Source organism: Dryobates pubescens, chromosome 15, assembly GCF_014839835.1.
Source record: "Dryobates pubescens isolate bDryPub1 chromosome 15, bDryPub1.pri, whole genome shotgun sequence".
Lineage (NCBI taxonomy): Eukaryota > Metazoa > Chordata > Aves > Piciformes > Picidae > Dryobates > Dryobates pubescens.
Genome location: NC_071626.1, coordinates 26,202,779 through 26,227,959, shown reverse-complemented (window position 1 = coordinate 26,227,959; position 25,181 = coordinate 26,202,779). Strand labels below are relative to the sequence as shown.

Sequence of the window (25,181 nt, the reverse complement as noted above, 5' to 3'; positions counted from 1 at the left end):
AAGTTTCTCCTTATGTTGAGCTGAAACCTTCTCTCTTCAAGTTTGTATCCATTGGTCCTTGTCTTATTGCTGTGCACCACCCAAAAGAGCTTGGCCCCCTCCACTTGACACCCACCCCTCAGATATTGATAGGCATTGATCAGATCCCCTCTCAGCCTTCTCTTCTCCAGACTAAACAGCCCCAGGGCTCTCAGTCTCTCTTCACAGGGGAGATGCTCAAGTCCCCTAAGCATCCTCATGGCTCTCTGTTGGACTCTCTCCAGCAGGTCTCTGTCTCTCTTGAGCTGGGGAGCCCCAAACTGGACACAGGATTGCAGCTGTGGTCTCAGCAGAGCAGAGTAGAGGGGGAGAGGAACCCCCCTAGATGTGCTGGACACACTGTTCTTGATGCTCCCCACCCATGATCTCCCCCAACCCTTCTGGATTTTAGCTGAACTTCTTCCTTGTGCATGTTCTGGGGGCTACCTGATACAGATGATGAGACAAGCTGGCCAGAGAGTCAGCCCAAACCAGCTCACTCTTCTTTCTCAAGCCCACAGTTTACACATTAATGAGTATTAGTTGATACAGTAGATGCATTCTGTTAGGACTACATACTCCAGTACAAATGGATACGTTCTATGAGGCTCTCTGTTGGGCTCTCTCCAGCAGGTCTCTGTCTCTCTTGACCTGGGGAGCCCAAAACTGGACACAGATTGCAGGTGTGGTCTCAGCAGGGCAGAGAAGAAGGAAAGAAGCACCTCCCTAGTGCAGCTGGTATATAGCAGTACTGATGAGTGTAAGAACCCTGAGTGACCTTGATTTCTCCAGGAGACTGAACTAATTTGGGGCCTAAAAAATGATAATTCTCTTAGTCTGCAAACAGTGTTTGTGGATATGATTACAATGTGAGTAATAGTCACTGTCAGTTGTACCATATGGTGGTTATCACAGTGAAATAAAGAGAATATACTAGAACAGGTCTTTTTAATACACATATGAATATGTGTCTCTGGGGTCTCTGTGCTCCAAAAGCTATGTTGAGAACAGATAACCTTCCCTCAGTTTCTGGCAGTCTCTGTGTTAGGTGATGAGTTCATGAGTTAGATGCCAAAAGTTGTGAAAGAGTGGCTTAGAAGAGGTCAAGGCTGCCAACAGTTCATTCAGGGAACAAAATTATGGTTGCATCTTCTTTTGCTTAACTTCTGCAGTTTGTGGCGTAGTTGGGAAGGATCCACACACAACTACCTCCTGTTTGTTGTCCAGTGGCAGGATGTGCCTCAGGAGTAAAGTATTTGAGACTTTCCAACAATGGGTTCTGTGGCTGGGTTGGCTTGGCATCATCCTCTTGGTATTTGAATTGGTGCTGTTGGAAGGTCAGCTGGAAAGGAGTCCGTCTGTGACTGCATTTTAATCATGGCATTCGGATATATTGTTTAGGGAACTCTGAAGTTTGGGTGACAGAGAGTATTCCACTTCAGCCTGCAGATAATGTGGATGAGATGAACCCATGAATATTTATTTATATTTTTGTGAAGAAACAGTCATTTCAGGCACAGGAAGGGTTTGGATGACTTGTCTGAAGTCAGTACAAATCCTGTGGGCTTCCAAGCTGCCTGTGTAACCATCCTTACTGACACTTCATTGATCACATGCAGCTTTTTCTACACTAAACTACTTTTGTCCATCTGCACTGTTTTGCCTGGTACTGGCAATTGCCTGCAAGACACAGATGACCCTTTACCTCATCAACATTCAAAATGAGATGATTTCACGGAACCACAGAAAACATCCTCTTGGAAGAGACCTCCAGGCTCATCCAGTCCAACCCTCGACCCAGCACTGCAGGGTCAACACCAAACCATGTCCCTAAGCACCAGCTCCACACACTGCTTAAACACCTCCAGGGATGGTGGCTCCAGCACTGCCCTGGGCAGACCATTCCAGTGTCTGAGAACCCTCTCTGGGAAGAAATATTTCCTAGCATCCAGCCTGAACCTCCCCTGGCAAAGCTTGCAACCATTTCCTCTGCTCCTGTCTCTTGCCACCAAGGAGCAGAGGCTGCCCCCTCCTCACTCCAACCTCCCTTCAGGGAGCTGTAGAGAGCAATGAGGTCTCCCCTCAGCCTCTCATCACCAGCCTGAGCACCCCCAGCTCCCTCAGCTCCTCCTCTACACCCCTTTTTTGAGATGATGAAGAAACATTCATGTCCAAAGCTGAGGTGTGTATTCTTTCCCTAGAGGTAATATTTTACCCACTTGAAGCTTGTGAATGTGTGTAGGGAAGGAATGGAGATTTTTCTGCTGGCTGCTAACTGAGGAAACCATGAAGAGTCTCTGGTAACAGCTGCCAGCTCTGAAAGATACACGATGAGAAAACTGACAGTGATGGAGGTCGTCCTTCTCGTCCCTCCCTTGAACAGGGGCCTGCAGAAGATGCTGTCAGATACCAGGTAGTGGTTTTGGCAGGTCATCTTTAGGGCAGTGCTGTTCTGCTGTCTCCCAGCAGACTTGCATTAAACACAAAAATAAAGGTTTCTGTCTGCCATTCTTTGCATTTAATGTGGTACCAAAGCTTTGAGTCTTTTCAGAAGCAAGAAATGCTTTCAGGGACTAGTCCAAGGCTGTGCATAAAGATAACATCAATCTCCCACTCAGTTATCGAAAGATTGCTGTCTGATTGCACTTGGCACACTAAAGCATCATGTGGCTGCAAGATCCATTTGCTGTTCCAGCACCTCAGTTTCCAATGTAAGTAGATTTACCTTGGCAATAAAGGTAGCCCAGTTTTAGGATGTAGTAGTACAGGTGAATATTTGTCTCTCAGCTTCTGTTAAGCTTTAGTCTCCATCTATGTATTAAAATCTGCTTCCAGTGCTGGTGCCTGGGTGCAGGGATGTTCTTTTCTGTTCCATACAGCTGTGGTTGAGGAGCATCCATTTCATTAGGGGATTTGTTCTCTTGCTTTGGGCACAACTTTACAGTCCCAGAACTTAGTCTTTCCTTCTCTTTCTTTCTGTTTATCACAGTATCACAGTATCACAGTATAACCAAGGTTGGAAGAGACCCCAAGGATCATCAAGTCCAACCTGTTCCAACAGACCTCACAACTAGACCATGGCACCAAGTGCCACATCCAATCTCCCCTTGAACACCTCCAGGGACGGTGACTCCACCACCTCCCTGGGCAGCACATCCCAGTGACGAACGACTCGCTCGGTGAAGAACTTTCTCCTCACCTCGAGTCTAAACCTCCCCTGGCACAGCTTGAGACTGTGTCCCCTTGTTCTGGTGCTGGCTGCCTGGGAGAAGAGACCAACCCTTTCCTGGCTACAACCACCTTTCAGGTAGTTGTAGAGGGCAATGAGGTCACCCCTGAGCCTCCTCTTCTCCAGGCTAAGCAACCCCAGCTCCCTCAGCCTCTCCTCACAGGGCTGTGCTCAAGGCCTCTCCCCAGCCTTGTTGCCCTTCTCTGGACACCTTCAAGTGTCTCGATGTCCTTCTTAAACTGAGGGGCCCAGAACTGGACACAGGACTCAAGGTGTGGCCTAACCAATGCAGAGTACAGGGGCACAATGACCACCAGTTCCTGTCTGTCTTACTTGAATGCAATCAATTCCTATAGGGTAAACAAAAAATAAGTGGATCTCTCACAGCTCTCTCCAGCCACATTGTTCTTAGGGTGAGAACAGCCTGGCTGGCTCCTGGTCCTACAGTGGATTTTTATTCAGGGAGAAGGGAGCTTTATTTTTTCAAATATTCCATTTCAGTTTTGGGCACCTCAGTGCAGGAGGGACATGGAGGTGCTGGAGCCACTGCAGCTGAGGGCAAGGAATAGCTCCTTCTCTGGAGACATTCAGAACCTCCCTGGACCTTCCTGTGTGATCTGGTATAGGTAGTCCTGTTCTGCAGGGGGGTTGGAATGGATGAGCTTTTGAGGTCCCTTCCAGTCCCTAACATTCTGTGATTCTGGGAAGGGCCTGGAGAATAAATCTGATGGAGAGTGACTGAAGGAGCTGGGGATGGTTGGTGTGAAACAGAGGAGGCTGAGGGGAGACCTCCTGGCTCTCTACAGCTACCTGAAAGGAGGTTGTGGAGAGGTTGGTGCTGGTCTCTTCTCCCAGGTAATTAGTGACAGAACAAGAGGGAACAGCCTCAAGCTGCTCCAGGGCAGGGTTAGACTGGGCAGTAGGAACAATTTGTTCCCAGCAAGAGTGGTCAGGCCTTGGAATGTGCTGCCCAGGGAGGTGGTGGAGTCCTCAAGCCTGGATGTGTTTCAAGGTGGTTTGGCTGTGGTGCTTGGGGCTATGGTTTAGGGGTGACCCTTGCAGAGTAGGGTTCTGGGCTGGACTTGGTGATCCTGAGGGCCTTTTCCAACCTGAATGTTTCTATGATGCTCTGATTTTGCCATTGTACCACACTTAATCCTTTTCACAGTTGAAGAAATTACTTCTCTCACTTTTTTTCACATTACCCTGAAATGTACCTGTCATTCCTGACACCAAGGCAGTGTGCCCTCCATCTCCAGTGCACTGGCAGGTACAGCCTTGGCTTTGTCTCCTTTGTTACAGCCAGCAACTTCATCATCTGCTAACTCCTGGCATTAATGGTATTGATAAAATAACAACAGCAATGTAGTGATCCTTAAGCACACATCCATCCGTCACTGGTTTCAGACTTGGAGGACTGCATGGGTTGCTTTGTTCTGTGGAAGTCATAAGTGCTCTACCTTCTCATTCTGGGTTTTATTGTGGGGTTTTTGGTTGGTTTTGGTTTTGGTTTTTAATAAAGGGAAATGTATTTGTTTCTGTTCACATCTCTTCATTTTGTGCACTGTTCTAGTCCCTTCCACATTTCACAGAGAGACAGGCAAGACAGCAGAGCGTTCTTCTGGGCTGGAAAATGAAGGATTCACAGATTAGCTGGGAATGATCCACAGACTGGGAAGTGCAGACTAAGACTAGTTCCTTATTGCCCATCTCTATCCTTTCCATGTCTATCAAATGCTGAAATGATTTTGTGATGTCTCTTCCTCCTTTCTTCCTCCCTTTCCTGGGGCTCTTCAGCCTGAACAAGAGAAGCTTGAGAGGGTATATTGCCAATGATTATAAACAGCTAAAGGTTGGGGATCAGGAAGATGGGGCCAGAATCTTCATCTGCCCAGTGACAGAGCAAGGGGCAGTGGACACAAAGCAGAACACATGCTGCTTCAATCTAGAGATAAGGAAAATCTTTTTTCCTCTGAGGGTGATGGAGCTCTGTAACAGGCTGCCCAGGGGGATGGTGGGAGTCTTCTTCTCTGGATACTTTCAAAACCCACTTGGATGCAACCTGGTCTAGACAAACCTGCTTCAGCAGGGGAGTTGGACTAGATAGATGCTTTCCAGAGGTTCCTTCCAACTCCTCCCATTCTGTGATTGCCAAACTAGCTCATCCTTCTCCACTGGCAGCCCATGATCTGTACTATGATATAAAGAGGGATTACAAAATACTGAAGTTTCTTTCTTTCCTCGTAGGTCCTCTAGTTGCAAATAAATCAGGTTGCCCCTGGCCTTCTCTTCATTTATCCTGCCTTCTTCCTGTGCTTTGTCAGGGCTCTTTAACACCAATCTAAGTTCAATGACTTTGCAGTAAAAAACTATTAGGGGAAAACCACTGGAAGTCTGTCTGGCTGTGTTTTCACCTTCCTCCATAGCCTTTATCCTTTTGGTGCTTCTGTAGCAGAGATGGAATTTTCTCAGATGTTTTTTCCTGCTCTTCACAGTGTGTTTTATGGTGGCCACTGGGGTGGCCTTCTACTCATATGTAATGGCACCGTACAGTGTAACTCCTAGAAGGACAGCAGGTGAGGAACAGAGCAGGCAATGATGGGAACACTGCCTGCAATGCAGACACCTTAGAGAAATTCATCTGGCCAAAGTGCACATCTCTACGTGTTGTAGAAAGGAAGAGAACTTTTCCTTTGGTAAGAATGATGTTGGCACAAATACAGTAGAAAACCTGAGCGTTTATTGACTCTTTCCAGGTGCTGCTCTTCTCTAAGGATTGATGCAGACATGATAGGAAAAAATAAACCTCTGCAGGAAGTGAAAGGAAAAGTACTGATTTGATGTGATCCTCCCAGCCTGTGTACTGCCTGCAAGAGTGGGGCAAAAGGACAGGAATCATCTGTCCCACTCTGCACTGCACAATTGCTGGTGTGTGCTCAGGCAGGAATCCTGCCTCTGTGGACCCAGCCCAGGGACAGTGTGGATGGACAGGAATCCTGTGTCTGCAGACCACACGCGCAGCCGGTGTGGACAGACAGGAATGTGATGGTTGTGTGTTTGGATGGGTCTGATGAGGCAGGGCTCTTCTGCATGGATCTCAAACCTAAGAACTGGCCACAGAGAGAACATTCTTAGCTTCAGTTTAGTTTGGGGTAGCAAGGCTCTGTTGGTTGTCAAAGGAAATGCCCTTTCAACTCTTCCTTCCAGCAGTCACCGTGGAGGATTTTGTCTAGATTCAAAGATGAAAGTCAGGCAGAGAAAGAATAATATTGGTTTTCCTTGTCTGTAATATGCAGCAGCTTTTAAATTTAATTTCAGAACAGGCATAAATAGCCTTGAGGTTTGGTGCTGGGGGGGTTAAAAAAAAAAAATAGTTACTATCAAGACTGTTTATATGGTGCAGACAGAGACACAGTCCTGTGTACCCCCAGAGCTGGGCTCTGGGCAGTTACAGGCAGTCTGTGCTGAGATGATACTGAGCAGCACATGTCACTTTAGCATCCAGGAATTTAGATCTGCACATAACTATTTTTTTTTGTTGCCAAGAGCAGCACATATAGAGGGAGGTTGCTGCTGCAACTCTTTGAAGCTGCAGGCAAATGGAATTGAAGCAGTGAGTCATCTAACAACAAAAATACAGGAGGCTAAGAACTGTGGGGAAAACGCTGCTGTGCACCTTCCAGAAATAAAACTACCTGGGTAAAGGAAAACATTCACCGTGTTTATTGTGAAAAGAGAGTCACAACAGGCCAGGATTTGAACATGCCCTCTACTCTGCCCTGCTGAGACTGCACCTGGAACATAGCATCCAGCTCTAGACTGCCCGCTTCAAGAGGGACTGGAGAGAGTCCAAGGGAGGGCTACCAGGATGCTGAAGGGACTGCAGCACTGCCTGATGAGGAGAGGCTGAGAGCCCTGGGGCTGTTTAGTCTGGAGAGGAGAAGACTGAGAGGGATCTGATCAATGTCTATCAATAGCTGAGGGCTGGGGGTCAGCAGGGAGGGGGCAGGCCCTGCTCACTTGCTTTCTATGATGGACAAGGGGCAACAGATGGAAACTCCAGCACAGGAGGTTCCACCTCAACATGGGGAAGAACTTCCTTGCTGTGAGGGTCCCAGAGCACTGGAACAGACTGCCCAGAGAGGCTGTGGAGTCTCCTTCTCTGGAGCCTTTCCATGCCTATCTGGATGTGTTCCTGTGTGACCTGTGCTGGATTCTCTGGTCCTGCTCTAGCAGGGGGGGTGGACTGGATGATCTCTTTGGGTCCCTTCCAACCCCTAACCTCCTGTGAGCCTGGGATTTACAGATTGCATCGAGTAGGAGAGGGGTATGTAGACACACATGAGCTGATGGCCTTCACATGATTTTGTTGAAGAAGGGGATGATAACTAGGATTTAAGACTTTACAGTAAGCTATGACTTGTATGTAAATGCCTGGATGAGACTTCACCAATCAGGTTTCATAGGTATCACTGGGCTGGGAATCTGATTTCAGACTAAAATAGAGTGACTAAGGCAGCTGTGCCACACAGGCAGCTTTGTGAAGTTGAACAAGATGATTTATTTTCAGTTGTGTTATACAGGCAGCTTTGTGAAGTTGAGCATATGGAAGCTGATTAATTTGGAAAGGGGAATCAAATAGGATAACAAAGGAAAGAGTGACAAAGATGACTGTGAGTTGAGCCAGGGTGTGGAGTGAGGCTGAAGGGAAAAACAGAGGAATTTCAACTCAGTAGTCACAGAATCACAGAATTATCAGGGTTGGAAGGGACCTCAAGGATCATCCAGTTCCTACCTCCCTGCCATGGGCAAGGACACCTCACACTGCAGCAGGTTGCTCACAGCTACATCCAGCCTGGCCCTAAAAATCATCCAGGGATGAGGCTTCCACCACCTCCCTGGGCAACCTGTGCCAGCATCTCACCACCCTCAAGGGGAACAACTTCTTCCTAAGGTCTAATCTAAATCTCCCCTCCTCTAGTCCTACTACCTAACGCCCTAAAAAGTCCTTTCTCAGCTTTCTTGGCCACAATTAGGTCTCCTCAGAGCCTTCTCTTTTCCAGACTGAACAGCCCCAATTCTCTCAGTCTGTCTCCATAGCAGAGCAGCTCCAGCCCTCTGCTCATCCTTGTGGCCCTTCTCTGGACACATAACAAGACAGGAGGAGTCCCACAGCTGTGGCAGACAAAGCTTGTTCTATTTTTGATAGAAATATCTGCCTGCTCTGGGATGTATGTCGTAGGCAGCTGAGGGGTTTTGCCTTCTGATATTTATAGATTTTATAAGCATCTTCTCTGTGGGGCTTAGTATCAGTGCTTAAATGGCAGAAGTTTAAAGTGATGTTGGAATGCTTTCCAACCTTAGCATAACCTGAGCTAGCTTCTGCATTTTGCTTTTGTAAAACATGTGTGTCACCAAGCTAGCAAAGCTGTTAGCAAGTGCTTGTGCTCCAAAGTGTGTTCCAGCTTGTTTTTCTCACTGCTGTTTCTTTATTGCCATTGTTTTTCTCTCAGTTGATAAAACATGAGATTAACTTTTTAGCTTGGACCCACAAATACACCATGAGAGCAGACAGTGAGCAAAGGGAGAAGTAGAACCAGGAGTTTTTGTCAGTCTGAGTAATGATGGCTGTGACAAAGACTGGTGTTGGCTTTCCTATAAGTAGGGTCTCACTTTGTTGTTGTCCTTGGTGGGATGTAGGTTAAAAAGACTGGATAAAGTGCATGTATTAAGCATTCAAGCAGTCAGGTGAACTGAACTTGAGAGACCTGCTGCTGTTCACTTGAGAATTTGTAGCAGTTCAGCTTCCCAGAGTCTTGAAGAAAGGCATGGAGTGTGGCATCACAAAACTCTGCTTGTGTGCAACACTTCATGCAAGAACATGTGGAGAGGCTACATCCAACCCTACTACTTGAGCGAAGCATGCTGGTTTGGACCAGCTTTCACCCTGAAGTCCTCCCAAGAAAGGTTTAAATGACACTGCCATTCATCTGCTTAGCGGAATAGAATAGAATAGAATAGAATAGAATAGAATAGAATAGAATAGAATAGAATAGAATAGAATAGAATAGAATAGACCAGGTTGGAAGAGACCTTCAAGATCATCGAGTCCAACCTATCATCCAACACCACCTAATCAACTAAACCATGCAACCAAGCACCCCATCAAGTCTCCTCCTGAACACCTCCAGTGATGGTGACTCCACCACCTCCCCAGGCAGCCCATTCCAATGGGCAATCACTCTCTCTGTGTACAACTTCCTCCTAACCTCCAGCCTAAACCTCCCCTGGCGCAGCTTGAGACTGTGTCCTCTTGTTCTTGTGCTGGCTGCCTGGGAGAGGAGACCAACCCCCACCTGGCTACAACCTCCCTTCAGGTAGTTGTAGAGAGCAAGAAGGTCTCCCCTGAGCCTCCTCCTCTCCAGGCTAAGCAACCCCAGCTCCCTCAGCCTCTCCTCATAGGGCTGTGTTTCAAGTTCCTACCAAGTTACTTTTCAATTTGTCGACCATTTTAAACCGGATTTGATAGAGGGAAAGAAATCTCAAGGACTGTGTCACATAGAAGGGCTTAATTAACATCCACAGCTGGGTAGAGGTGAAAAAAAAGTCTGAAGTGGTGCTCCCACACAGGGAAAGGCAAGAGGAATTGAGCCATGATGTATTTTGTTTGGCTGTAGCAGAGGTGTACGGCTGCCCATTCAGAACTTTCACACTGGTCCCAGCTGACTCTTGCCTGGAGACACCATGGGGGAGGCAGGATGGAGAAAGAGATTATTGCAGGGTTGAAGGCCACGCTTAGAAGATGTGGAATACAAGTCCAAAGCACGCAGATTTCATTAGCCAGCATAAAATGGGTAATAAAGTGGGCTCCTCTGCTCTTCAAGGGTAGCCATCCTGTCTGCAAAAGAAATCAGCTCTTAACTGATGAAGGAAGTAATGAAGACAGCACAAGAGGTGGAGAGTGAGTGGAGCAGCATGATTTAGCAAAAACCAGTTGCTGTTAAGCTAATTTAAATGAATGAGCATTTTCTGCTTACAGGGCCTGTGGCAGCAGAGGATACTGATCTTGTATTCTCCATCAGGAAACTCTGCAGCAAGGCCTTTCTCCTCTGCCATGGATCAGCCTTCCCCTAGCAGCACTGGGCAGGCTTGTAAAACGAGGAGTGCTTACCTGCTGACTTGAACCCTAGACTATGCTCACTAGTGGGATGTCAATATAACCAGGCCTCTTCTCTCACCTGCAGAATGAAAGCAGCAGCTCATTTTGCTTGCTGTTGCTGCCTTCAGATCCATTCCATGAACAATCTCCTGGGTTTTATATAGTGTGAGAGATCCAGGATTCCTTGAGGATGTTGCAGCGGGAGAAAGGCTTTGAGTTTGTTTTTGGTGTGGGTCTTTTCCAATCTGAGTGTCTCTGTGATGCTGTAGTTTTCAGAGATACTGAACTTGGCTCACAACTTAGGGAAAAAGCCACCTGAGTGTCTCCATTATCTTTCTGTGTTGTTAGTGGTGAGAAGATTTCTGAAGTGTTGAGTTTGCACCTGTGTGCTTCCAGTGAAACATTCAACGCAGATTGAAATGGGATAACTCCAGTGCTGTGTTCAGCTCTGGGCCCTTCACTCCAGCAAGGACACTGAGGGGCTGGAGTGTGTCCAGAGAAGGGCAACAAAGCTGGGGAAAGACCTGGAGCACCTGGGCTACCAGGAGGGGCTGAGGGAGCTGGGAGTGTTCAGGCTGGAGAAGAGGAGGCTGAGGGGAGACCTCATTGCTCTCTACAGCTCCCTGAAGGGAGATTGGAGTGAGGAGGGGACAGACTCTGCTCCTTGGTGGCAAGAGACAGGAGCAGAGGGAATGGTTCCAAGCTGCAGGAGGGGAGGTTCAGGCTGGATGCTAGGAAATATTTCTTCCCAGAGAGGGTTCTCAGACACTGGAATGTTCTGCCCAGGGCAGTGCAGGAGCCACCATCCCTGGAGGTGTTTAAGCAGTGTGTGGAGCTGGTGCTTAGGGACATGGCTTGGTGTTCACCCATCAGTGCTGGGCTGAAGGTTGGACTGGATGAGCTTGGAGGTCTCTTCCCACTGGATGTTTCCTGTGATTCTGTGACTCCATTAACTCACTGCCACACTGTCTCCACCACATAGCCATTTGTCACAAGGACAGTCAGTACAGTAATGTTACTTAATGTATGGCTTTTCAAACTCTCCATTAAAGGATTGATAAAGCTTGTTGAGACAGCTTAGCAAAGCCAGAGATTACCCAACCTGAATATTCTACCAAAAAATGAGAAGACAGTCACGGATGTCATGGCTTATGATGGGTTGCGTGGTGGAGAAACAGATTCAATATGAACTCTTTGAACGAGGTGCTGCAATGAGATGTGAAGCAGACTGGACTAATGCAGAGAATGCACATCTGCTGAGCTAATATCTGCTGGTTATTAGAGATACAAAACTTTGTGGTTCCTACAAACACAAATTGGGTTCAAAAACTTGCCAGGGCTGTGGGTTTCAAAACACTAATTACCCTGCTGAAGTGCTGAAGAGAGATGTGCATGCTCATCATAACACACAACTTAGTGCAAGCCTTCAAAGAAAAACATTCTCTCAAATATATTCTAAGCAATGTCTGTAGTTAGATCTTGGGGGTTCCAATTCATGTGTAGAACTCCACTTCCTTCTCAGACACAGGCAGGATTCCTCAAGGTTTTACCAGCTCTGTTCCAGAAGGTGTCACAGGCTCACAGGATCTTAGGGGTTGGAACGGACTTCTGGAGACCTTCCAGTCCAAGCCCCCTGCCAGAGCAGGACCAGAGAATCCAGCACAGGTCACACAGGAACACATCCAGACAGGGATGGAAAGGCTCCAGAGAAGGAGACTCCACAACCTCTCTGGGCAGCCTGCTCCAGGGCTCTGTGAACCTCACAGTGAAGAAGTTCCTCCTCATGGTGAGGTGGAACCTCCTGTGCTGCAGTTTCCGTCCATTGCCCCTTCTCCTATCCCAGGGCACAGTGAGCAGAGGCTGTCCCTGTCCCTTCCTTCCTGACCCCCAGCCCTCAGCTATTGATAGACATTGATCAGATTCCCTCTCTGTCTTCTCCTCTCCAGACTAAACAGCCCCAGGACTCTCAGCCTCTCCTCCCCAGGCAGTGCTGCAGTCCCTTCAGCATCATTGTAGCCCTCCCTTGGACTCTCTCCAGCAGATCCCTGTCCCTCTGGAACTGGGGACATTCCAGTGTCTCAGACTTTCCTGTACACTTTCTGGATCTCTAATTGAACTGTGATGAAATCTGTTGATTTGGTCTTTAGGTTTGGAGGTGCACAAACAGGAGATCAGTGTCATCTGCAGCGAACATGAAACAACTTAGGGACCTACAGTTGAGAGAGGCAATGAGCTGAAGCTGTGCCAGGGGAGGGTTAGGTTGGACATTAGGAAAAACTTCTTTAGTGAGAGAATGGTGAGGGGTTGGAACAGGCTGCCCAGGGAGGCGGTGGAGTCTCCATGCCTGGAGGTGTTCAAGAAGCTGTAGCTGTGGTGCCTGGGTATATGGTTTAGTGGCCACGGGAGCTGGGTTAGGGTTGGACGCGATGATCTCAAAGGTGTTTTCCAGCCTTAGTGATTCTAGGATTCTAGGATTGAACAGCACACCCATGAAGAAGGAACATGGTGGTTCTTAAACAGAATTCACCATGGCTACAGCTTTGGCAACTAAAATGTTACACATGTGCTGTGTGGAATGAAAGTTTCCAGGTGTTGGCTGCACTGCAAACTGTCTGCTCCGTGGTCATTTCCTTCTCTACTCAAATGTTTAAAAGTTCTAGAGCACAGGCAGAAGTAAACCACCTGATAACCAGAAGAAGCACAGGGAAAATACAGTGAGATCCCTGCAGGCCCCCCCCACACCAGAACAAGAGCTAATGCTGACCATTCACTTGTGTAATTTCAACAAGTTTCTCTCCTATTCTCTCCTGGTGCTTTTGTCTTTTAATGTAATTGAGTGCACTATCAAGAGACAGGGCAGAGGACAGGGTTAAATAGTGACGAGCAAGAAGGGTGAGAAGTGTATCAGAGAGGCAAAAGGACAATTACAGAAGTTCTGTAGGGAGGAAGGGAGGAGCTGGCAAGAGCTGATAGTCACAGAATGACAGAGTGTTAGGGGCTGGAAGGGACTTCAAAAGCTCATCCATTCCCACCCCCCTGCAGGAGCACCTAGAGCAGGTCACACAGGAACACAGCCAGGCAGCTCTTGAATATCTCCAGAGAGGGAGACTCCACAACCCCCCTGGGCAGCCTGTGCCAGGCTTCTGTCACCCTCACAGGGGAAAAGATTTTCCCCATGTTTCCATGGAACTTCCTCTGCCTCAGCTTCCACCATTGCCTCTTGTGCTGGCATTGGGCCTCACCCAGAGAGCCTGACAAGACTAGCAGAATATATTCTAATAACCCTTCTGGAAACAATCAAGAAGCCTATTGAGCTGTCCAGCAAAGGGCAACAAGGCTGGGGAGGGGTCTGGAGCACAGCCCTGTGAGGAGAGGCTGAGGGAGCTGGGGTTGCTCCTGGAGAAAAGGAGGCTCAGGGGAGACTTTATTGCTGTCTACAACTCCCTGAAGGGAGGTTGTAGCCAGGTGGGGCTTGGTCTCTTCTCCCAGGCAACCAGCACCAGAACAAGAGGACACAGTCTCAAGCTGTGCCAGGGGAAGTTTAGGATTTACCTTAGAAAGAAGTTTTTCACAGTCAGAGACATTTGCCATTGGAATGTGTTGCCCAGGGAGGTGGTGGAGTCACTGGCCCTGGAGGTGTTTAAGCCTGGATGAGGCACTCAGTGCCATGGTCTGGTTGATTAGTTAGGGTTGGGTGATTGGTTGAACTTGATGATCTCTGAGGTCTCTTCCAGCCTGGCTGAGACTGTGATTCTGTGAGTTGTGAAGTCTTGTTTCTTTCATTCTAGCAGTTTATCTCACATACATGAGGAAGGTACCTGCAATGGCTATTTATCAAGGGCAATTTGGTTCAGACACTGCTCTTACCACCACAAGTTCTGCTTACAAGCTCTGGAGCTCTTAGACAAAAGCAGTCCTGACAAGAACAATTTGTCTGCACTGTTCATTTATTTTCTCACAGGACACAGTGGTTAAGCCACTTTGTTGAAATGTAGATGTAGAAATCTTTGCCCTAGGATCTGAGCCTTAACCTCATACAATGGGAGAGGATTGTATCATAGCACTGTGACAAAGCAGTTCAGGACTGCAGGATGTGGGAGGGGTTCCCCACAGCAAAGTAAACAGTTTGTGTGTAAATCATGGCAGCAGACATGTGCTCTAGAAGTTTCCATCTTTCTGAGCATTTTTATCTGGAGAGGAGCAGTGATGATACACAATCTGTACAGGGCAAGGTGTCTCCAGGTGACTGTTTCAGGACCCTAGACCTATTCTTTCCACCCATCAGAAAAATGCAAGAGGCATTTCCTGCCAGGAGCACTGCACCCATTGACCTGGGCACAGCTTTGGGAATCTTACTGTTCTGTATGTGGAGAAGGACCTGGGAGTGCTGGTGGACAGCAAGTTCTGCATGGGACAGCAATGTGCCCTCATGGCCAAGAAGGCCAATGGGATCCTGGGGTGCATTCAGAAGAGTGTCCAGCAGATCCAGGGAGGTTCTCCTCCCCCTCTACTCTGCCCTGGTGAGACCTCACCTGGAATATTGCGTCCAGCTCTGGGCTCCCCAGTTCCAGAGGGACAGGGATCTGCTGGAGAGAGTCCAAGGGAGGGCTGCAAGGATGCTGAAGGGACTGCAGCACTGCCTGGGGAGGAGAGGCTGAGAGCCCTGGGGCTGTTTAGTCTGGAGAGGAGAAGACTGAGAGGGGATCTGATCAATGTCTATCAATAGCTGAGGGCTGGGGGTCAGGAAGGAAGGGACAGGGACAGGCTCTGCTCACTTGTGCCCTGGGATAGGACAAGGGGCAATGGATGGAAACTGCAGCACAGGAGGTTCCAGCTCAACATGAGGAAGAACTTCTTCACTTTAAGGGTCCCAGAGCACTGGAAGAGGCTGCCCAGAGAGGTTGTGGAGTCTCCTTCTCTGGAAGCTTTCCATCCCTGTCTGGATGTGTTCCTGTGTGACCTGTGCTGGATTCTATGGTCCTGCTCTGGCACAGGGGGTTAGACTGGAAGATCTCCAGAGGCCCCTTCCAACTCCTAACATCCTCTGATCCTGTGATTTATTTAGAGTTATTATAATAGTTTTCAACTGGAAATTCATCAGTTGGTATTCCAGTCTGAAGCAGGAGGTTTTTAGTTCCATATTTGGCATAAAGAAAAGCAGTAAAATTTATATTATATTATATTATGCAATGTGATGTGTTACATTTGCTACACTGATTGGAATTTTAGTGTTTGACAATAGTTTTTGGTGATATCCCTCAGGAAATAAACTGCTTTTCTTCCAGCTCTTGATTTTTGCCTAATTACAGTGATAAATGTATAAATTAGTTCCTGTAGTGAAATCACGTTGCTGATGTTGGTGATTTCAAGCCAAGGCTTCTATATCTCAAACATGGACTCTTAAGATTAAAGGAACAGTGTAAGGACACCGAAAATGTCCTTCCAGGTGAGCTGACCCTGTGTGATTGTCATCATCAGGACGCTGCGGAGCTTGTTGTGTGCTGAACTGCTCACAGGGCTGCAATGGAGCTCAGCAGCTAAATCATATTTAACAACCATGAGGAATTTAGGAACTTAGCTCCCTCTTACTTTGAAAACTCCAGCCCTGATAACCATGAAATTGCCTAATTATGAAATGCCCAAATAATATGAATCACAGCATGTTCCGTGTTGGAGTGGACTTCTGCAACCTGCTGAGAGCGTCGCAATCAGAGCAGCTTGCTCAAGGCCGTGCCCAGTGGCATTTTCAGTGTCTACAAGGGTGGAGATGCCACAGCCTCTTGGCAGCCTGTTCTGGTGTTTGATCAGCCTCATGCTGAAAGGAATTTTGCTGTCATCTAATGAGAGCTTTCTGGTTTTCAATTTGCATCTGTCAGCTCTTGTCCTGTCCCCTCCAGCAAGAGCATGGCTTTGTCTTCTGCTTTCTTCTACAAAGTAAAGAAGCCTCCTCTCTTTCAGACCAAACCACCCCATTTCTCTCAGCCTCTTCTCATGACTTCTAAATATTAATAGTAGGTTATTCTCCTTGAGGTTGAGTGACAGAAATACACAAACCCTTTCAATTCCACCGTAGAATCTCATGTGAGGGATACTGTGCTTCAAGTGCAAAGATCTTTTCCTTCTTCTCTTCCTGCATTAGTCCCAGCACTGTTTGTTTCCATGCAGTAGAACAAAACGTGCTGCCTCTCCCTGGGAAGAGCTACTTTTTTCTCTCAGAAAGCTTTACTGACATTCTGCTAAACTCCTACTTTTTGCTGGTTTTTTTCCACATACACACTGCTGTTTGTCAGCAATGAAACGAGAAGTCATTCAAAATCAGTAGCTCTCATTGCAAAGCACAAATGGTTAAAGAGCCAACTTTGCATCTAATAAGGAGAAAATGCCTTTGCAATAAACTGTTTGCTTAAGTATGAATGTAGCAAGTTTCAAGCAGTGATTTATGAATGATGAGTCAGACTTGGACTCAAAACTTGTTTGACAACACAGAGCAAACAATGTAGGGACTTTGCCTGATTAAATTGCCTATTTCTTAAGCTCAATTTGCTGTTAGCTTTTGTTAAATTAATCCAACCTAAAATCAAATCCAGATTCAAGCCCTGGACCTGCTCTACAATGATCCAAGTACAGTCAAGTAGAAACTGCATTCTCTAGCCTCAAGATGCTCATTAAAATCAGTGAGAAACCGTGGAGTCATGAAGGGATTGAATCAACAGCTGGCATCTCTACAGCGAGCTTTAAGCTTTCATTTCAGACATTGCAGTGCATCTCTGATCAGTTCTTGTGTCTAGCTGTACATCATTCACTGCTTGCTATCTCTGGCATAGGGCTGTTGAGGGTCTTTTTTGGAATACAAGTATTTGACAAAGCTAAAAATGAGGCTTTGTCTACTTTAGGAACTAGGCACAGAAATGCCATCACTCTGGTTTGGATCTGCTCCAGGAGTGAGTGCCCAGTGACAGTGGCACCCAGATAACTCCAAGTGAAGCAGCTGGTTCAGGGCTGGCAGCTCACTTTGCAAAACCCTAGACCTGGATCTTTTATAGTCCCCTCTACAGCACTCTGAAGAGCATTGTCTTTGTAAGCCCTGTTGGGTGGGTGGACATTTTGCCCAGGTGGATTTCTGTACGTGTTTGTATGAGTGTGTTTGTAGGCGCCTAGGGACCTCATTTAGAGAGCAGTGAAAGGGGAGAAGGACCGGGGGGTCCTACTGGATGGAAGGTTGACCATGAGCCAGCAATGTGCTCTTGTGGCCAAGAAGGCCAATGGAACATCTTCCTCATGAGGAGACATTGAGAGAGCTGAGGGCTTTTTAGCTCGGAGAGGAGGAGACCAAGGGCTGACCTTATCCATGTTGATAAAGCTGTGCAGGGTGAGTGCCCAGAGGCTGGAGCCAGGCTCTGCTGGGGGATGCCCAATGCCAGCACAAGAGGCAGTGGTGGAAGCTGAGGCATAGGAAGTTCCATGGAAACAGGAGGAAAATGTTTTCCCTGTGAGGGTGACAGAGCCCTGGGACAGGCTGCCCAGGGGGGTTGTGGAGTCTCCCTCTCTGGAGCTATTCAAGACCTGCTTGGATGTGTTCCTGTGTGATCTGCTCTAGGTGCTCCTGCTGTGGCAGGGGGGTTGGACTGGAAGAGCTTTTGAAGTCCCTTCCAACCCCTAACATTCTGTGACTCTGTGATCCAAGCTGGAGGAGAGGAGATTTAGATGAGATGTTAGGAAGAAGTTGTTCCCCATGAGGGTGGTGAGACACCAGAACAGGTTGCCCAGGGAGGTGGTGGAAGCCTCATCCCTGGAGGCTTAAAGGCCAGGCTGGATGTGGCTCTGGGCAGCCTGATCTAAAGGAAAGAACTTACTCTTTTTTTATATAAAACTTATTTCATTTTTGTTTGTTTTTAACTGACTCAGGGACCTCTGACTGCTGTTTCTCTTGCATTATTCTCCTGATTGGTGTTTGAACCTTAAACCCAAGAAATTACTTTCTTTTCACACACAAGTACAGCAAAAGTTTTAGTAGGTACAAGTCAGAGGAAGCTCTTAATTGCAGAGCTCATTCAGGCTCGAGGGGAAGTGGTTAGAATGTGTGTCTCAGTTTTTACCACTCCTTTACAGTAATAGCTACTAATGCTTCATGCAAGTGTCATTGCCCTGTTTCCATGTATGGATTTTGGATGGGCCATAAATGCCCTTGCTCCTTTGTGTCCCTGGGATCACGTTAGAAGGGAGACGGAGACCTTTTTCGTTATTACGAAATCATAATGTCATTCTTTCGTATCATATGATGAAATATGGAGAGCTGGAGAGCTGCCAAACAGAGAGGGACCTGGGGGTGCTGATTGACAGCCACCTAAACATGAGCCAGCAGTGTGCCCAGGTAGCCAAGAAGGCCAATGGCATCCTGGCCTGCATCAGGAACAGTGTGGCCAGCAGGAGCAGGGAGGTCATTGTGCCCTGTGCTCAGCACTGGTTAGGCCACACCTTGAGTCCTGTGTCCAGTTCTGGGCCCCTCAGTTTAAGAAGGACATTGAGAGACTTGAAAGTGTCCAGAGGAGGGCAACAAAGCTGGGGAGGGGTCTGGAGCACAGCCCTGTGAGGAGAGGCTGAGGGAGCTGGGGTTGCTTAGCCTGGAGAAGAGGAGACTCAGGGGAGACCTTCTTGCTCTCTACAACTACCTGAAGGGAGGTTGTAGACAGGCAGAGGTTGGTCTCTTCTCTCAAGCAACCAGCACCGGAACAAGAGGACAGAGTCTCAAGCTGTGCCAGGGGAGGTCTAGGCTGGGGGTGAGGAGAAAGTTCTTCACGGAGAGAGTCATTTGCCATTGGAATGTGCTGCCCAGGGAGGTGGTGGAGTCACCATCCCTGGAGGTGTTCAAGAGGGGATTGGATGTGGCACTTGGTGCCATGGTCTAGTCATGAGGTCTGTGTTGACAGGTTGGACTCGATGACCTTTGAGGTGATTTGGTGATTCTGTGAAACAATGATTTCAATATTCTTTATTTTTATAGACTCAGAACCGAATGAAGCTGATGGCTGACAACTATGAGGATGATCACCTCAAATCCTCATCCCACTCCAACCAAACCAACCACAAGCCCTCCCCTGACCAGGTAATGTGTCTCTCTTTTTCGCTTGCAAAGTCATTTTTCCTGTATGCTGGCTGACTATCTGGAGCTGTATGTAATTTTCCCTGCTGTGCATGTATTACCTTGGAACAAAACCAGCATTCCAGAGGGTAGTTAGAGACCAGAAATGGATGTTGCTGTTGTGTCGGCTTCCTTGAATACTCCTGAAAGGTGAAAACACAGTTCCCAGTACCAGGCTGTTATTAAGTGGGTGGAGAAGAGGGGGCAGACAAGGAGAGGCAAGAAGGAAATGTTACTGCCTTCAAGTGCAAGGCTGGAGTCCTGTCTGGCTTATTCAGATTTTAGTAACTCAGGTTTACTGCCTGAGCGTGTGGAGCGTCCAGGGCTGTTTCTTGTCTTCGGTAGCAGGAAGTCGTGCTCCAGGATCAGCTTTCTGATCTATGGATTGCATATGAGCAGTTCCCCTCATTTCCCATGAGGAAATCCCAGCCTCTGTGCCAAATGAGCGCAGACTGCTCCCTCACAGACTCAATGGGCCGTGAACTGAAGGAAAATCAATTTAGCATCTCCACAGCGGCGAGGAGCCTCCCGCGTCATTCACGAAGCACAGCCGTGCGCTTGATAACTCTCAGAGAGATTACCTATCCCTTGGGCAGCAGGGAAAATGCCAACATAATTGCCTGTGACGTGTCGGAATCCCATCCATTCCACTTTAATTAAAATATTAGTGATCATTAATCACTGCCTTGGCCAAGTGAAGGAACATTTGGCACTCCTCTTTGCCCTCTGGCCCGACTAGAAATTGCTGAAATCTGAAGGAAGGCCTCTCACTCCAGACCCTTAAGCACCAACCTAGCAATATGCAGGATGAGTGAGGTATATGTGGGAAATGGCAAAGAACAGTTACATAGTCACCTGGCAAAAAGAGGTCTCTCAAAATCTCTCTTGCTGTCTGTGCCAGAGGACAATAAGGAAGAGAAACAAAGGAGTGAATAGAAAAAAAATCTCATTTTCAAAGCAAATTCTTTTAGCCTCTTGTTTTATTACCCTCCCCCAGAGGATGAACAAACTGTACCTTGACTGGCTTGAGTTTTCTGCCATGTTTTGGAAGAATGTTGGCCTTGCCTTCTCTGGGAGAGTACAGTTGGTAACAGCAAATTAAATGGCTTTCCTAAGCTTGATTTGGAGGCAATGGCAGAATATTTGTTGGTTAGACATAGTCTATGGAGAAAGGAAGCCATTTCCAGAATGGGACTGTAGGACATGCCTGCAAATGAAGGCAGATTAAATGAAAAGATACAATGTAAAGAAAAGATCAAATTTAAACATTTAAGGAAGTTCTATCTCTTGCAGGGGAGGGTGGTAGGGAGGAGGGGTGGTTGGTTGCACTTTCACTCTGCACAGGGGCATTGCAAAAGCTGCTAAAGCCTACAAGAGAGCAAAGCAAGCTGTGCCTCGAGGTGGTTCAGAGTATTGCATAAAGAGTTAAACACTTTGTACTACTGTTTGTACTGACATATGTGCTTTAAATACTAACCAACTCTTTCTTTCGTTCCCATGCTGCCCTGGTGCTTTTCTCCCCTTGCCACCTCTGCTCCGCTAGGACGAGGAGGAGGGCATTTGGGCATAACCAGTCAGATGCTCTTAGTTCAGCCATTTTGTTCAGAACGGTGAGAATCAACTTCCCTGCCCAGCAGGAAAGCTCCTGGCACTCACTCTCACGCCTCACCCCCTTCTGCTTTGTGACACTTGGTCGTGCTGCTTCCCACTTGCTCTCCTAGCCTCTGCATGGGGGTGTTCCTTGGGTGCTTCTGTGGAGCTTGTGCTTTCCTTCTGCTCATCGTCCTGCCTGTGCTTCATCGTGCTGCGGGGAGAACTTTTCCAGGGCATGCAATCCGGCTTCTAAGCAAAGCAAACTCCTAAAGCGTGTGAGAGAACAGGAAGGGTCTCTCATATCATTTGTCACTGACTTCATGGAGGAAATGTTTTCAGCTGGATTCTTTTTCAGAGGGTTCTGCACTGGAGCCAAATCTTTGGATGCGTTTTCAATTCTGAGTAGTAAAGAATTTGCTCAGTGATAATGCTCCTCCTGGAGAAAGATAACCTTCCTCCTGAAGATAATGTTCCTCCTGAAGGTTTAGGCATGTTGAGATCTTCTGCCAAGATTGCTGCCATGCATGTTAACCTAACTGTCCACAGATAACTGTCAGCTCATAGTAGGTTAATCTTGATATGGACTAGGGATCACAGCATCAGTATCACAGTATCACTAAGGTTGGAAGAGACCTCGAGTATCATTGAGTCCAACCTGTGATACAAATTTGAAGGCAAAGAGGAGTATCCCCTTCACCTTCCTCTCTCCCTTCCATCTCCCTCATTCTTCCGAAACAGCAGGGGGGAAACTGGTAGATATTTGTCATTTAGAGCACATTTTGTTTCCCTCTGTCTGTGTCCACAATTTTCTCTGTCTTCTGCCATCAAACTGCCTCTGCAGCAACCCCCATTTCCAGAAGGGAAGGTGGCAGACAGGACAGAGCCCATCTCCTGTTCTCTAGCCTAGAAGAAATAATCCTTTACTGATGAGGAGCTTGGATATAAAGCTACCAAAGTCAAATGTCAATTAGGCCGCAGAACACAGGATTCATTTATGCCTTGCAGTATCTGTTTTGAAGCAGAATGCATTTGTTGCAAATACAGGAAGTGTATTAAAGGCTTGAGATGTGATGACAATATTTTTAAAAATCAGATAAAACTTTTTCTTTCTTCACATCCTTTTAAGAAAACAAATACTTCACACAGGTCAAAGGATCAGCACGTTGTACTTCTGTTGATTTGGCTGTCAGATCCCTGAAGCAATCAAAGTCTGCACGCCTGAAGTCTAGGGTTGTAAGCTTACAATACTTCCTCCTGATTGCCCTGAGGAGATTAAATTCAACTGCTTCATGGTCACTGCAGCCAAGGCTGTCTCTGAGCCTCACATTGGTTACCAGCCCTTCCCTGTTGGTGAGGACAAGGTCCAGGGAGGTGGTTGGGGCACCATCCCTGGAGGCGTTTAAGACCAGGCTGGACGAGGCTCTGGGCAGCCTGCTCTAGTGTGGGGTGTCCCTGCCCATGGCAGGGGGGTTGGAACTAAATGATCCTGGTGGTCCCTTCCAACCCTGACTGATACTATGATACTATGATTTTGAAGCACAGCCTTTTGAAGGGTTCCCTGCCAAACTGCAAGCTCCATCTGGGGTTGGTAAAGGCAACTTGTCAGCTGCTTACAGTAAAACATTGAACCTCAACAATCCAAAGTCAAGCTGTACAAGAATTTCCTACAACTGTGTGGTTGAAACAGCAGATACATGTGTGCTTGAAAAGAGCATTTTGTACCAAAAGGAGCTACAGGTGGTAATAAGTTAGCACAGGGCTCTTTTTCTCTCACTAATTCAAACTTTCACTGACCTGTGTGTGAGGGAAAGCTTTTGAAATGTCAGAAGAAAAGGGAAGGTTTTCCTCAGAATGTCATTTTTCCAGATCAGTTGTTTGAAAGAAAACTCTGCTGAGTGTCTGCCTGGCGTTTCTGAAACACGGGAAGTTGTCTTACATTTGTAAAACATCCATGGCAGAGTTAGTTGCTCTTTCATCTTTTCTCAATCAACTGCAGATTTACATCTCTCTCTGACTGTATAGATCAGATCCCTCTCTGCAAGTCAGCTATCTGAAAAATTGAATCCAGCTCTGACAGTGTCAAGCTTGGCTTTCATGGCTTGGGGTTTGAACAGAGAAAATCTGTTCACTGGGCAAACTGCTGAGGTGCTTCATTCATTTACACTCACTGCTGATCTCCCCTTCCCTTGGAATCACACTGCTCCTGCAATGGTTGTGTGTTAGCCTGTGGTGGTAAAGGTTTGAGATGGTAATGCTTGTAAAGATCTGCTGAAACACAGGAGTTAAAGCACAGGTAAGCAAATGATGACAAGGAAGATGACACTCACTGTGGAGGTAGGAGTAACTCTGGGTTTTGTTCTAGAGCAGCTGTGGAGGTTGTGTAGAAAACACTGATAGAAAGATTTCCCTTTTCCTCTCCCATCTGTTGATAGATTTGTGAGTGCAGCTGTGCTGAGCAGGGTTTCTCTTAGTTGCCTGAGTTAATGGGTGGTTGCCATTAAACACAGCATTTCTCTCCACTTTGTACTTCAGGCATTTTCCTCAGGAAAACACATTACAGAATAGCTAAAGATAATCACAGAATCACAGGATCAACCAGGTTGGAAAAGACCTTTGAGATCAGAAAGTCCAACCTATCACCCACACCATCTAAGCAGCTAAATCATGGCAAGTGCCTCCTCCAGGCTCTTTTAAACACCTCCAGGGATGGTGACTCCACCACCTCCCTGGGCAGCACATTCCAATGGCAAATTACTCATTCTGGGAAGAACTTTCTCCTTACCTCCAGCCTAAGCCTCCCCTGGCACAGCTTGAGACTGTGTCCTCTTGTTCTGGTACTGCTTGCCTGGGAGAAGAGACCAACCCCCACCTGGCTACAAGCTCCCTTCAGGGAGTTGTAGACAGCAATAAGGTCTCCCCTGAGCCTCCTCTCCTCCAGGCTAAACACCCCCATCTCCCTCAGCCTCTCCTCACAGGGCTGTGCTCCAGAACCCTCCCCAGCCTTGTTGCCCTTCTCTGGACACATTCCAGCAACTCAGCATCTTTCTGAGTCAAGCAGCATCCTTGCCTTTACATGGATCTCATCTGAGAAACACCTTAGCATCAAGATTGTCTTGCATACATCAACAGAGAAAGAGTAAAAGGTGATTGATAAGTCCCAAGCCAGTTACTCCCAGCAAAGTACGTGTTTTTATCATGATGTTCCTTGTACATTAGAAAGAAGTCCTTATTCTCTTTGTTAAACTGAAGATGTTTTAAGTTATGAGTTCCTAATTTGCATACATTAAATGTATGTATTACAGTGGTTCAAAAGTGACTAATAGGACTTGGTGGTAACTTTGGTTTTTAAGGTCTGAGCATGTAATCCCCTCGGATTACACCTTGTGCCTGCTCTAGCGTGAGGTGTCCCTGCCCATGGCGAGGGGGTTGGAACCAGATCACATTATCAGCAAGGTTGGAAGAGACCTCAAAGATCATCGAGTCCAACCTGTCACCACAGACCTCTTGACTAGACCATGGCACCAAGTGCCACATCCAATCCCCTCTTGAACACCTCCAGGGATGGGGACTCCACCACCTCCCTGGCAGCACATTCCAATGGCTAACAACTCTCTCGGTGAAGAACTTTCTCCTCACCTCAAGCCTAAACTTCCCCTGGTGCAGCTTGAGACTGTGTCCTCTTGTTCCGGTGCTGGTTGCTTAAGAGAAGAGACCAACTCCCTCCTGGCTATAGCCACCCTTCAGGGAGTTGTAGAGAGCAATGAGGTCTCCCCTGAGCCTCCTCTTCTCCAGGCTAAGCAACCCCAGCTCCCTCAGCCTCTCCTCACAGAGCTGTGCTCAAGGCCTCTCCCCAGCCTTGTTGCTCTTCTCTAGACACGTTCAAGTGTCTCGATGTCCTTCTTAAACTGAGGGGCCCAGATGATCTTTGAGGTCCTTTCCAACCTAAACCATTCTGTGATTCTGTGACTTTGATCAATACTGAAGATAAAACAGAGACCATCAAAATATGTACAGCAGCAAACTGCATAATTTGTATGTTTAGT

At 47.3% G+C, this 25,181-nt stretch overlaps 1 protein-coding gene across 16 annotated transcripts in view; it reads left to right on the top strand.

Moving 5' to 3' along the window:
* Window positions 1-25,181, top strand: part of ERC1 (ELKS/RAB6-interacting/CAST family member 1) — a 409,085-nt gene that overhangs the window by 345,137 nt on the left and 38,767 nt on the right. For 13 of the 16 annotated variants that reach the window (XM_054168189.1, XM_054168181.1, XM_054168180.1 and 10 more), the window contains one exon: window positions 19,408-19,509. In XM_054168189.1, the coding sequence (XP_054024164.1) occupies window positions 19,408-19,509 (102 nt within the window). Of the gene's footprint in view, window positions 1-19,407; window positions 19,510-21,088; window positions 21,156-25,181 lie in introns of all 16 variants that reach the window. The other 3 variants (XM_054168188.1, XM_054168184.1, XM_054168183.1) reach the window with 1 other exon arrangement.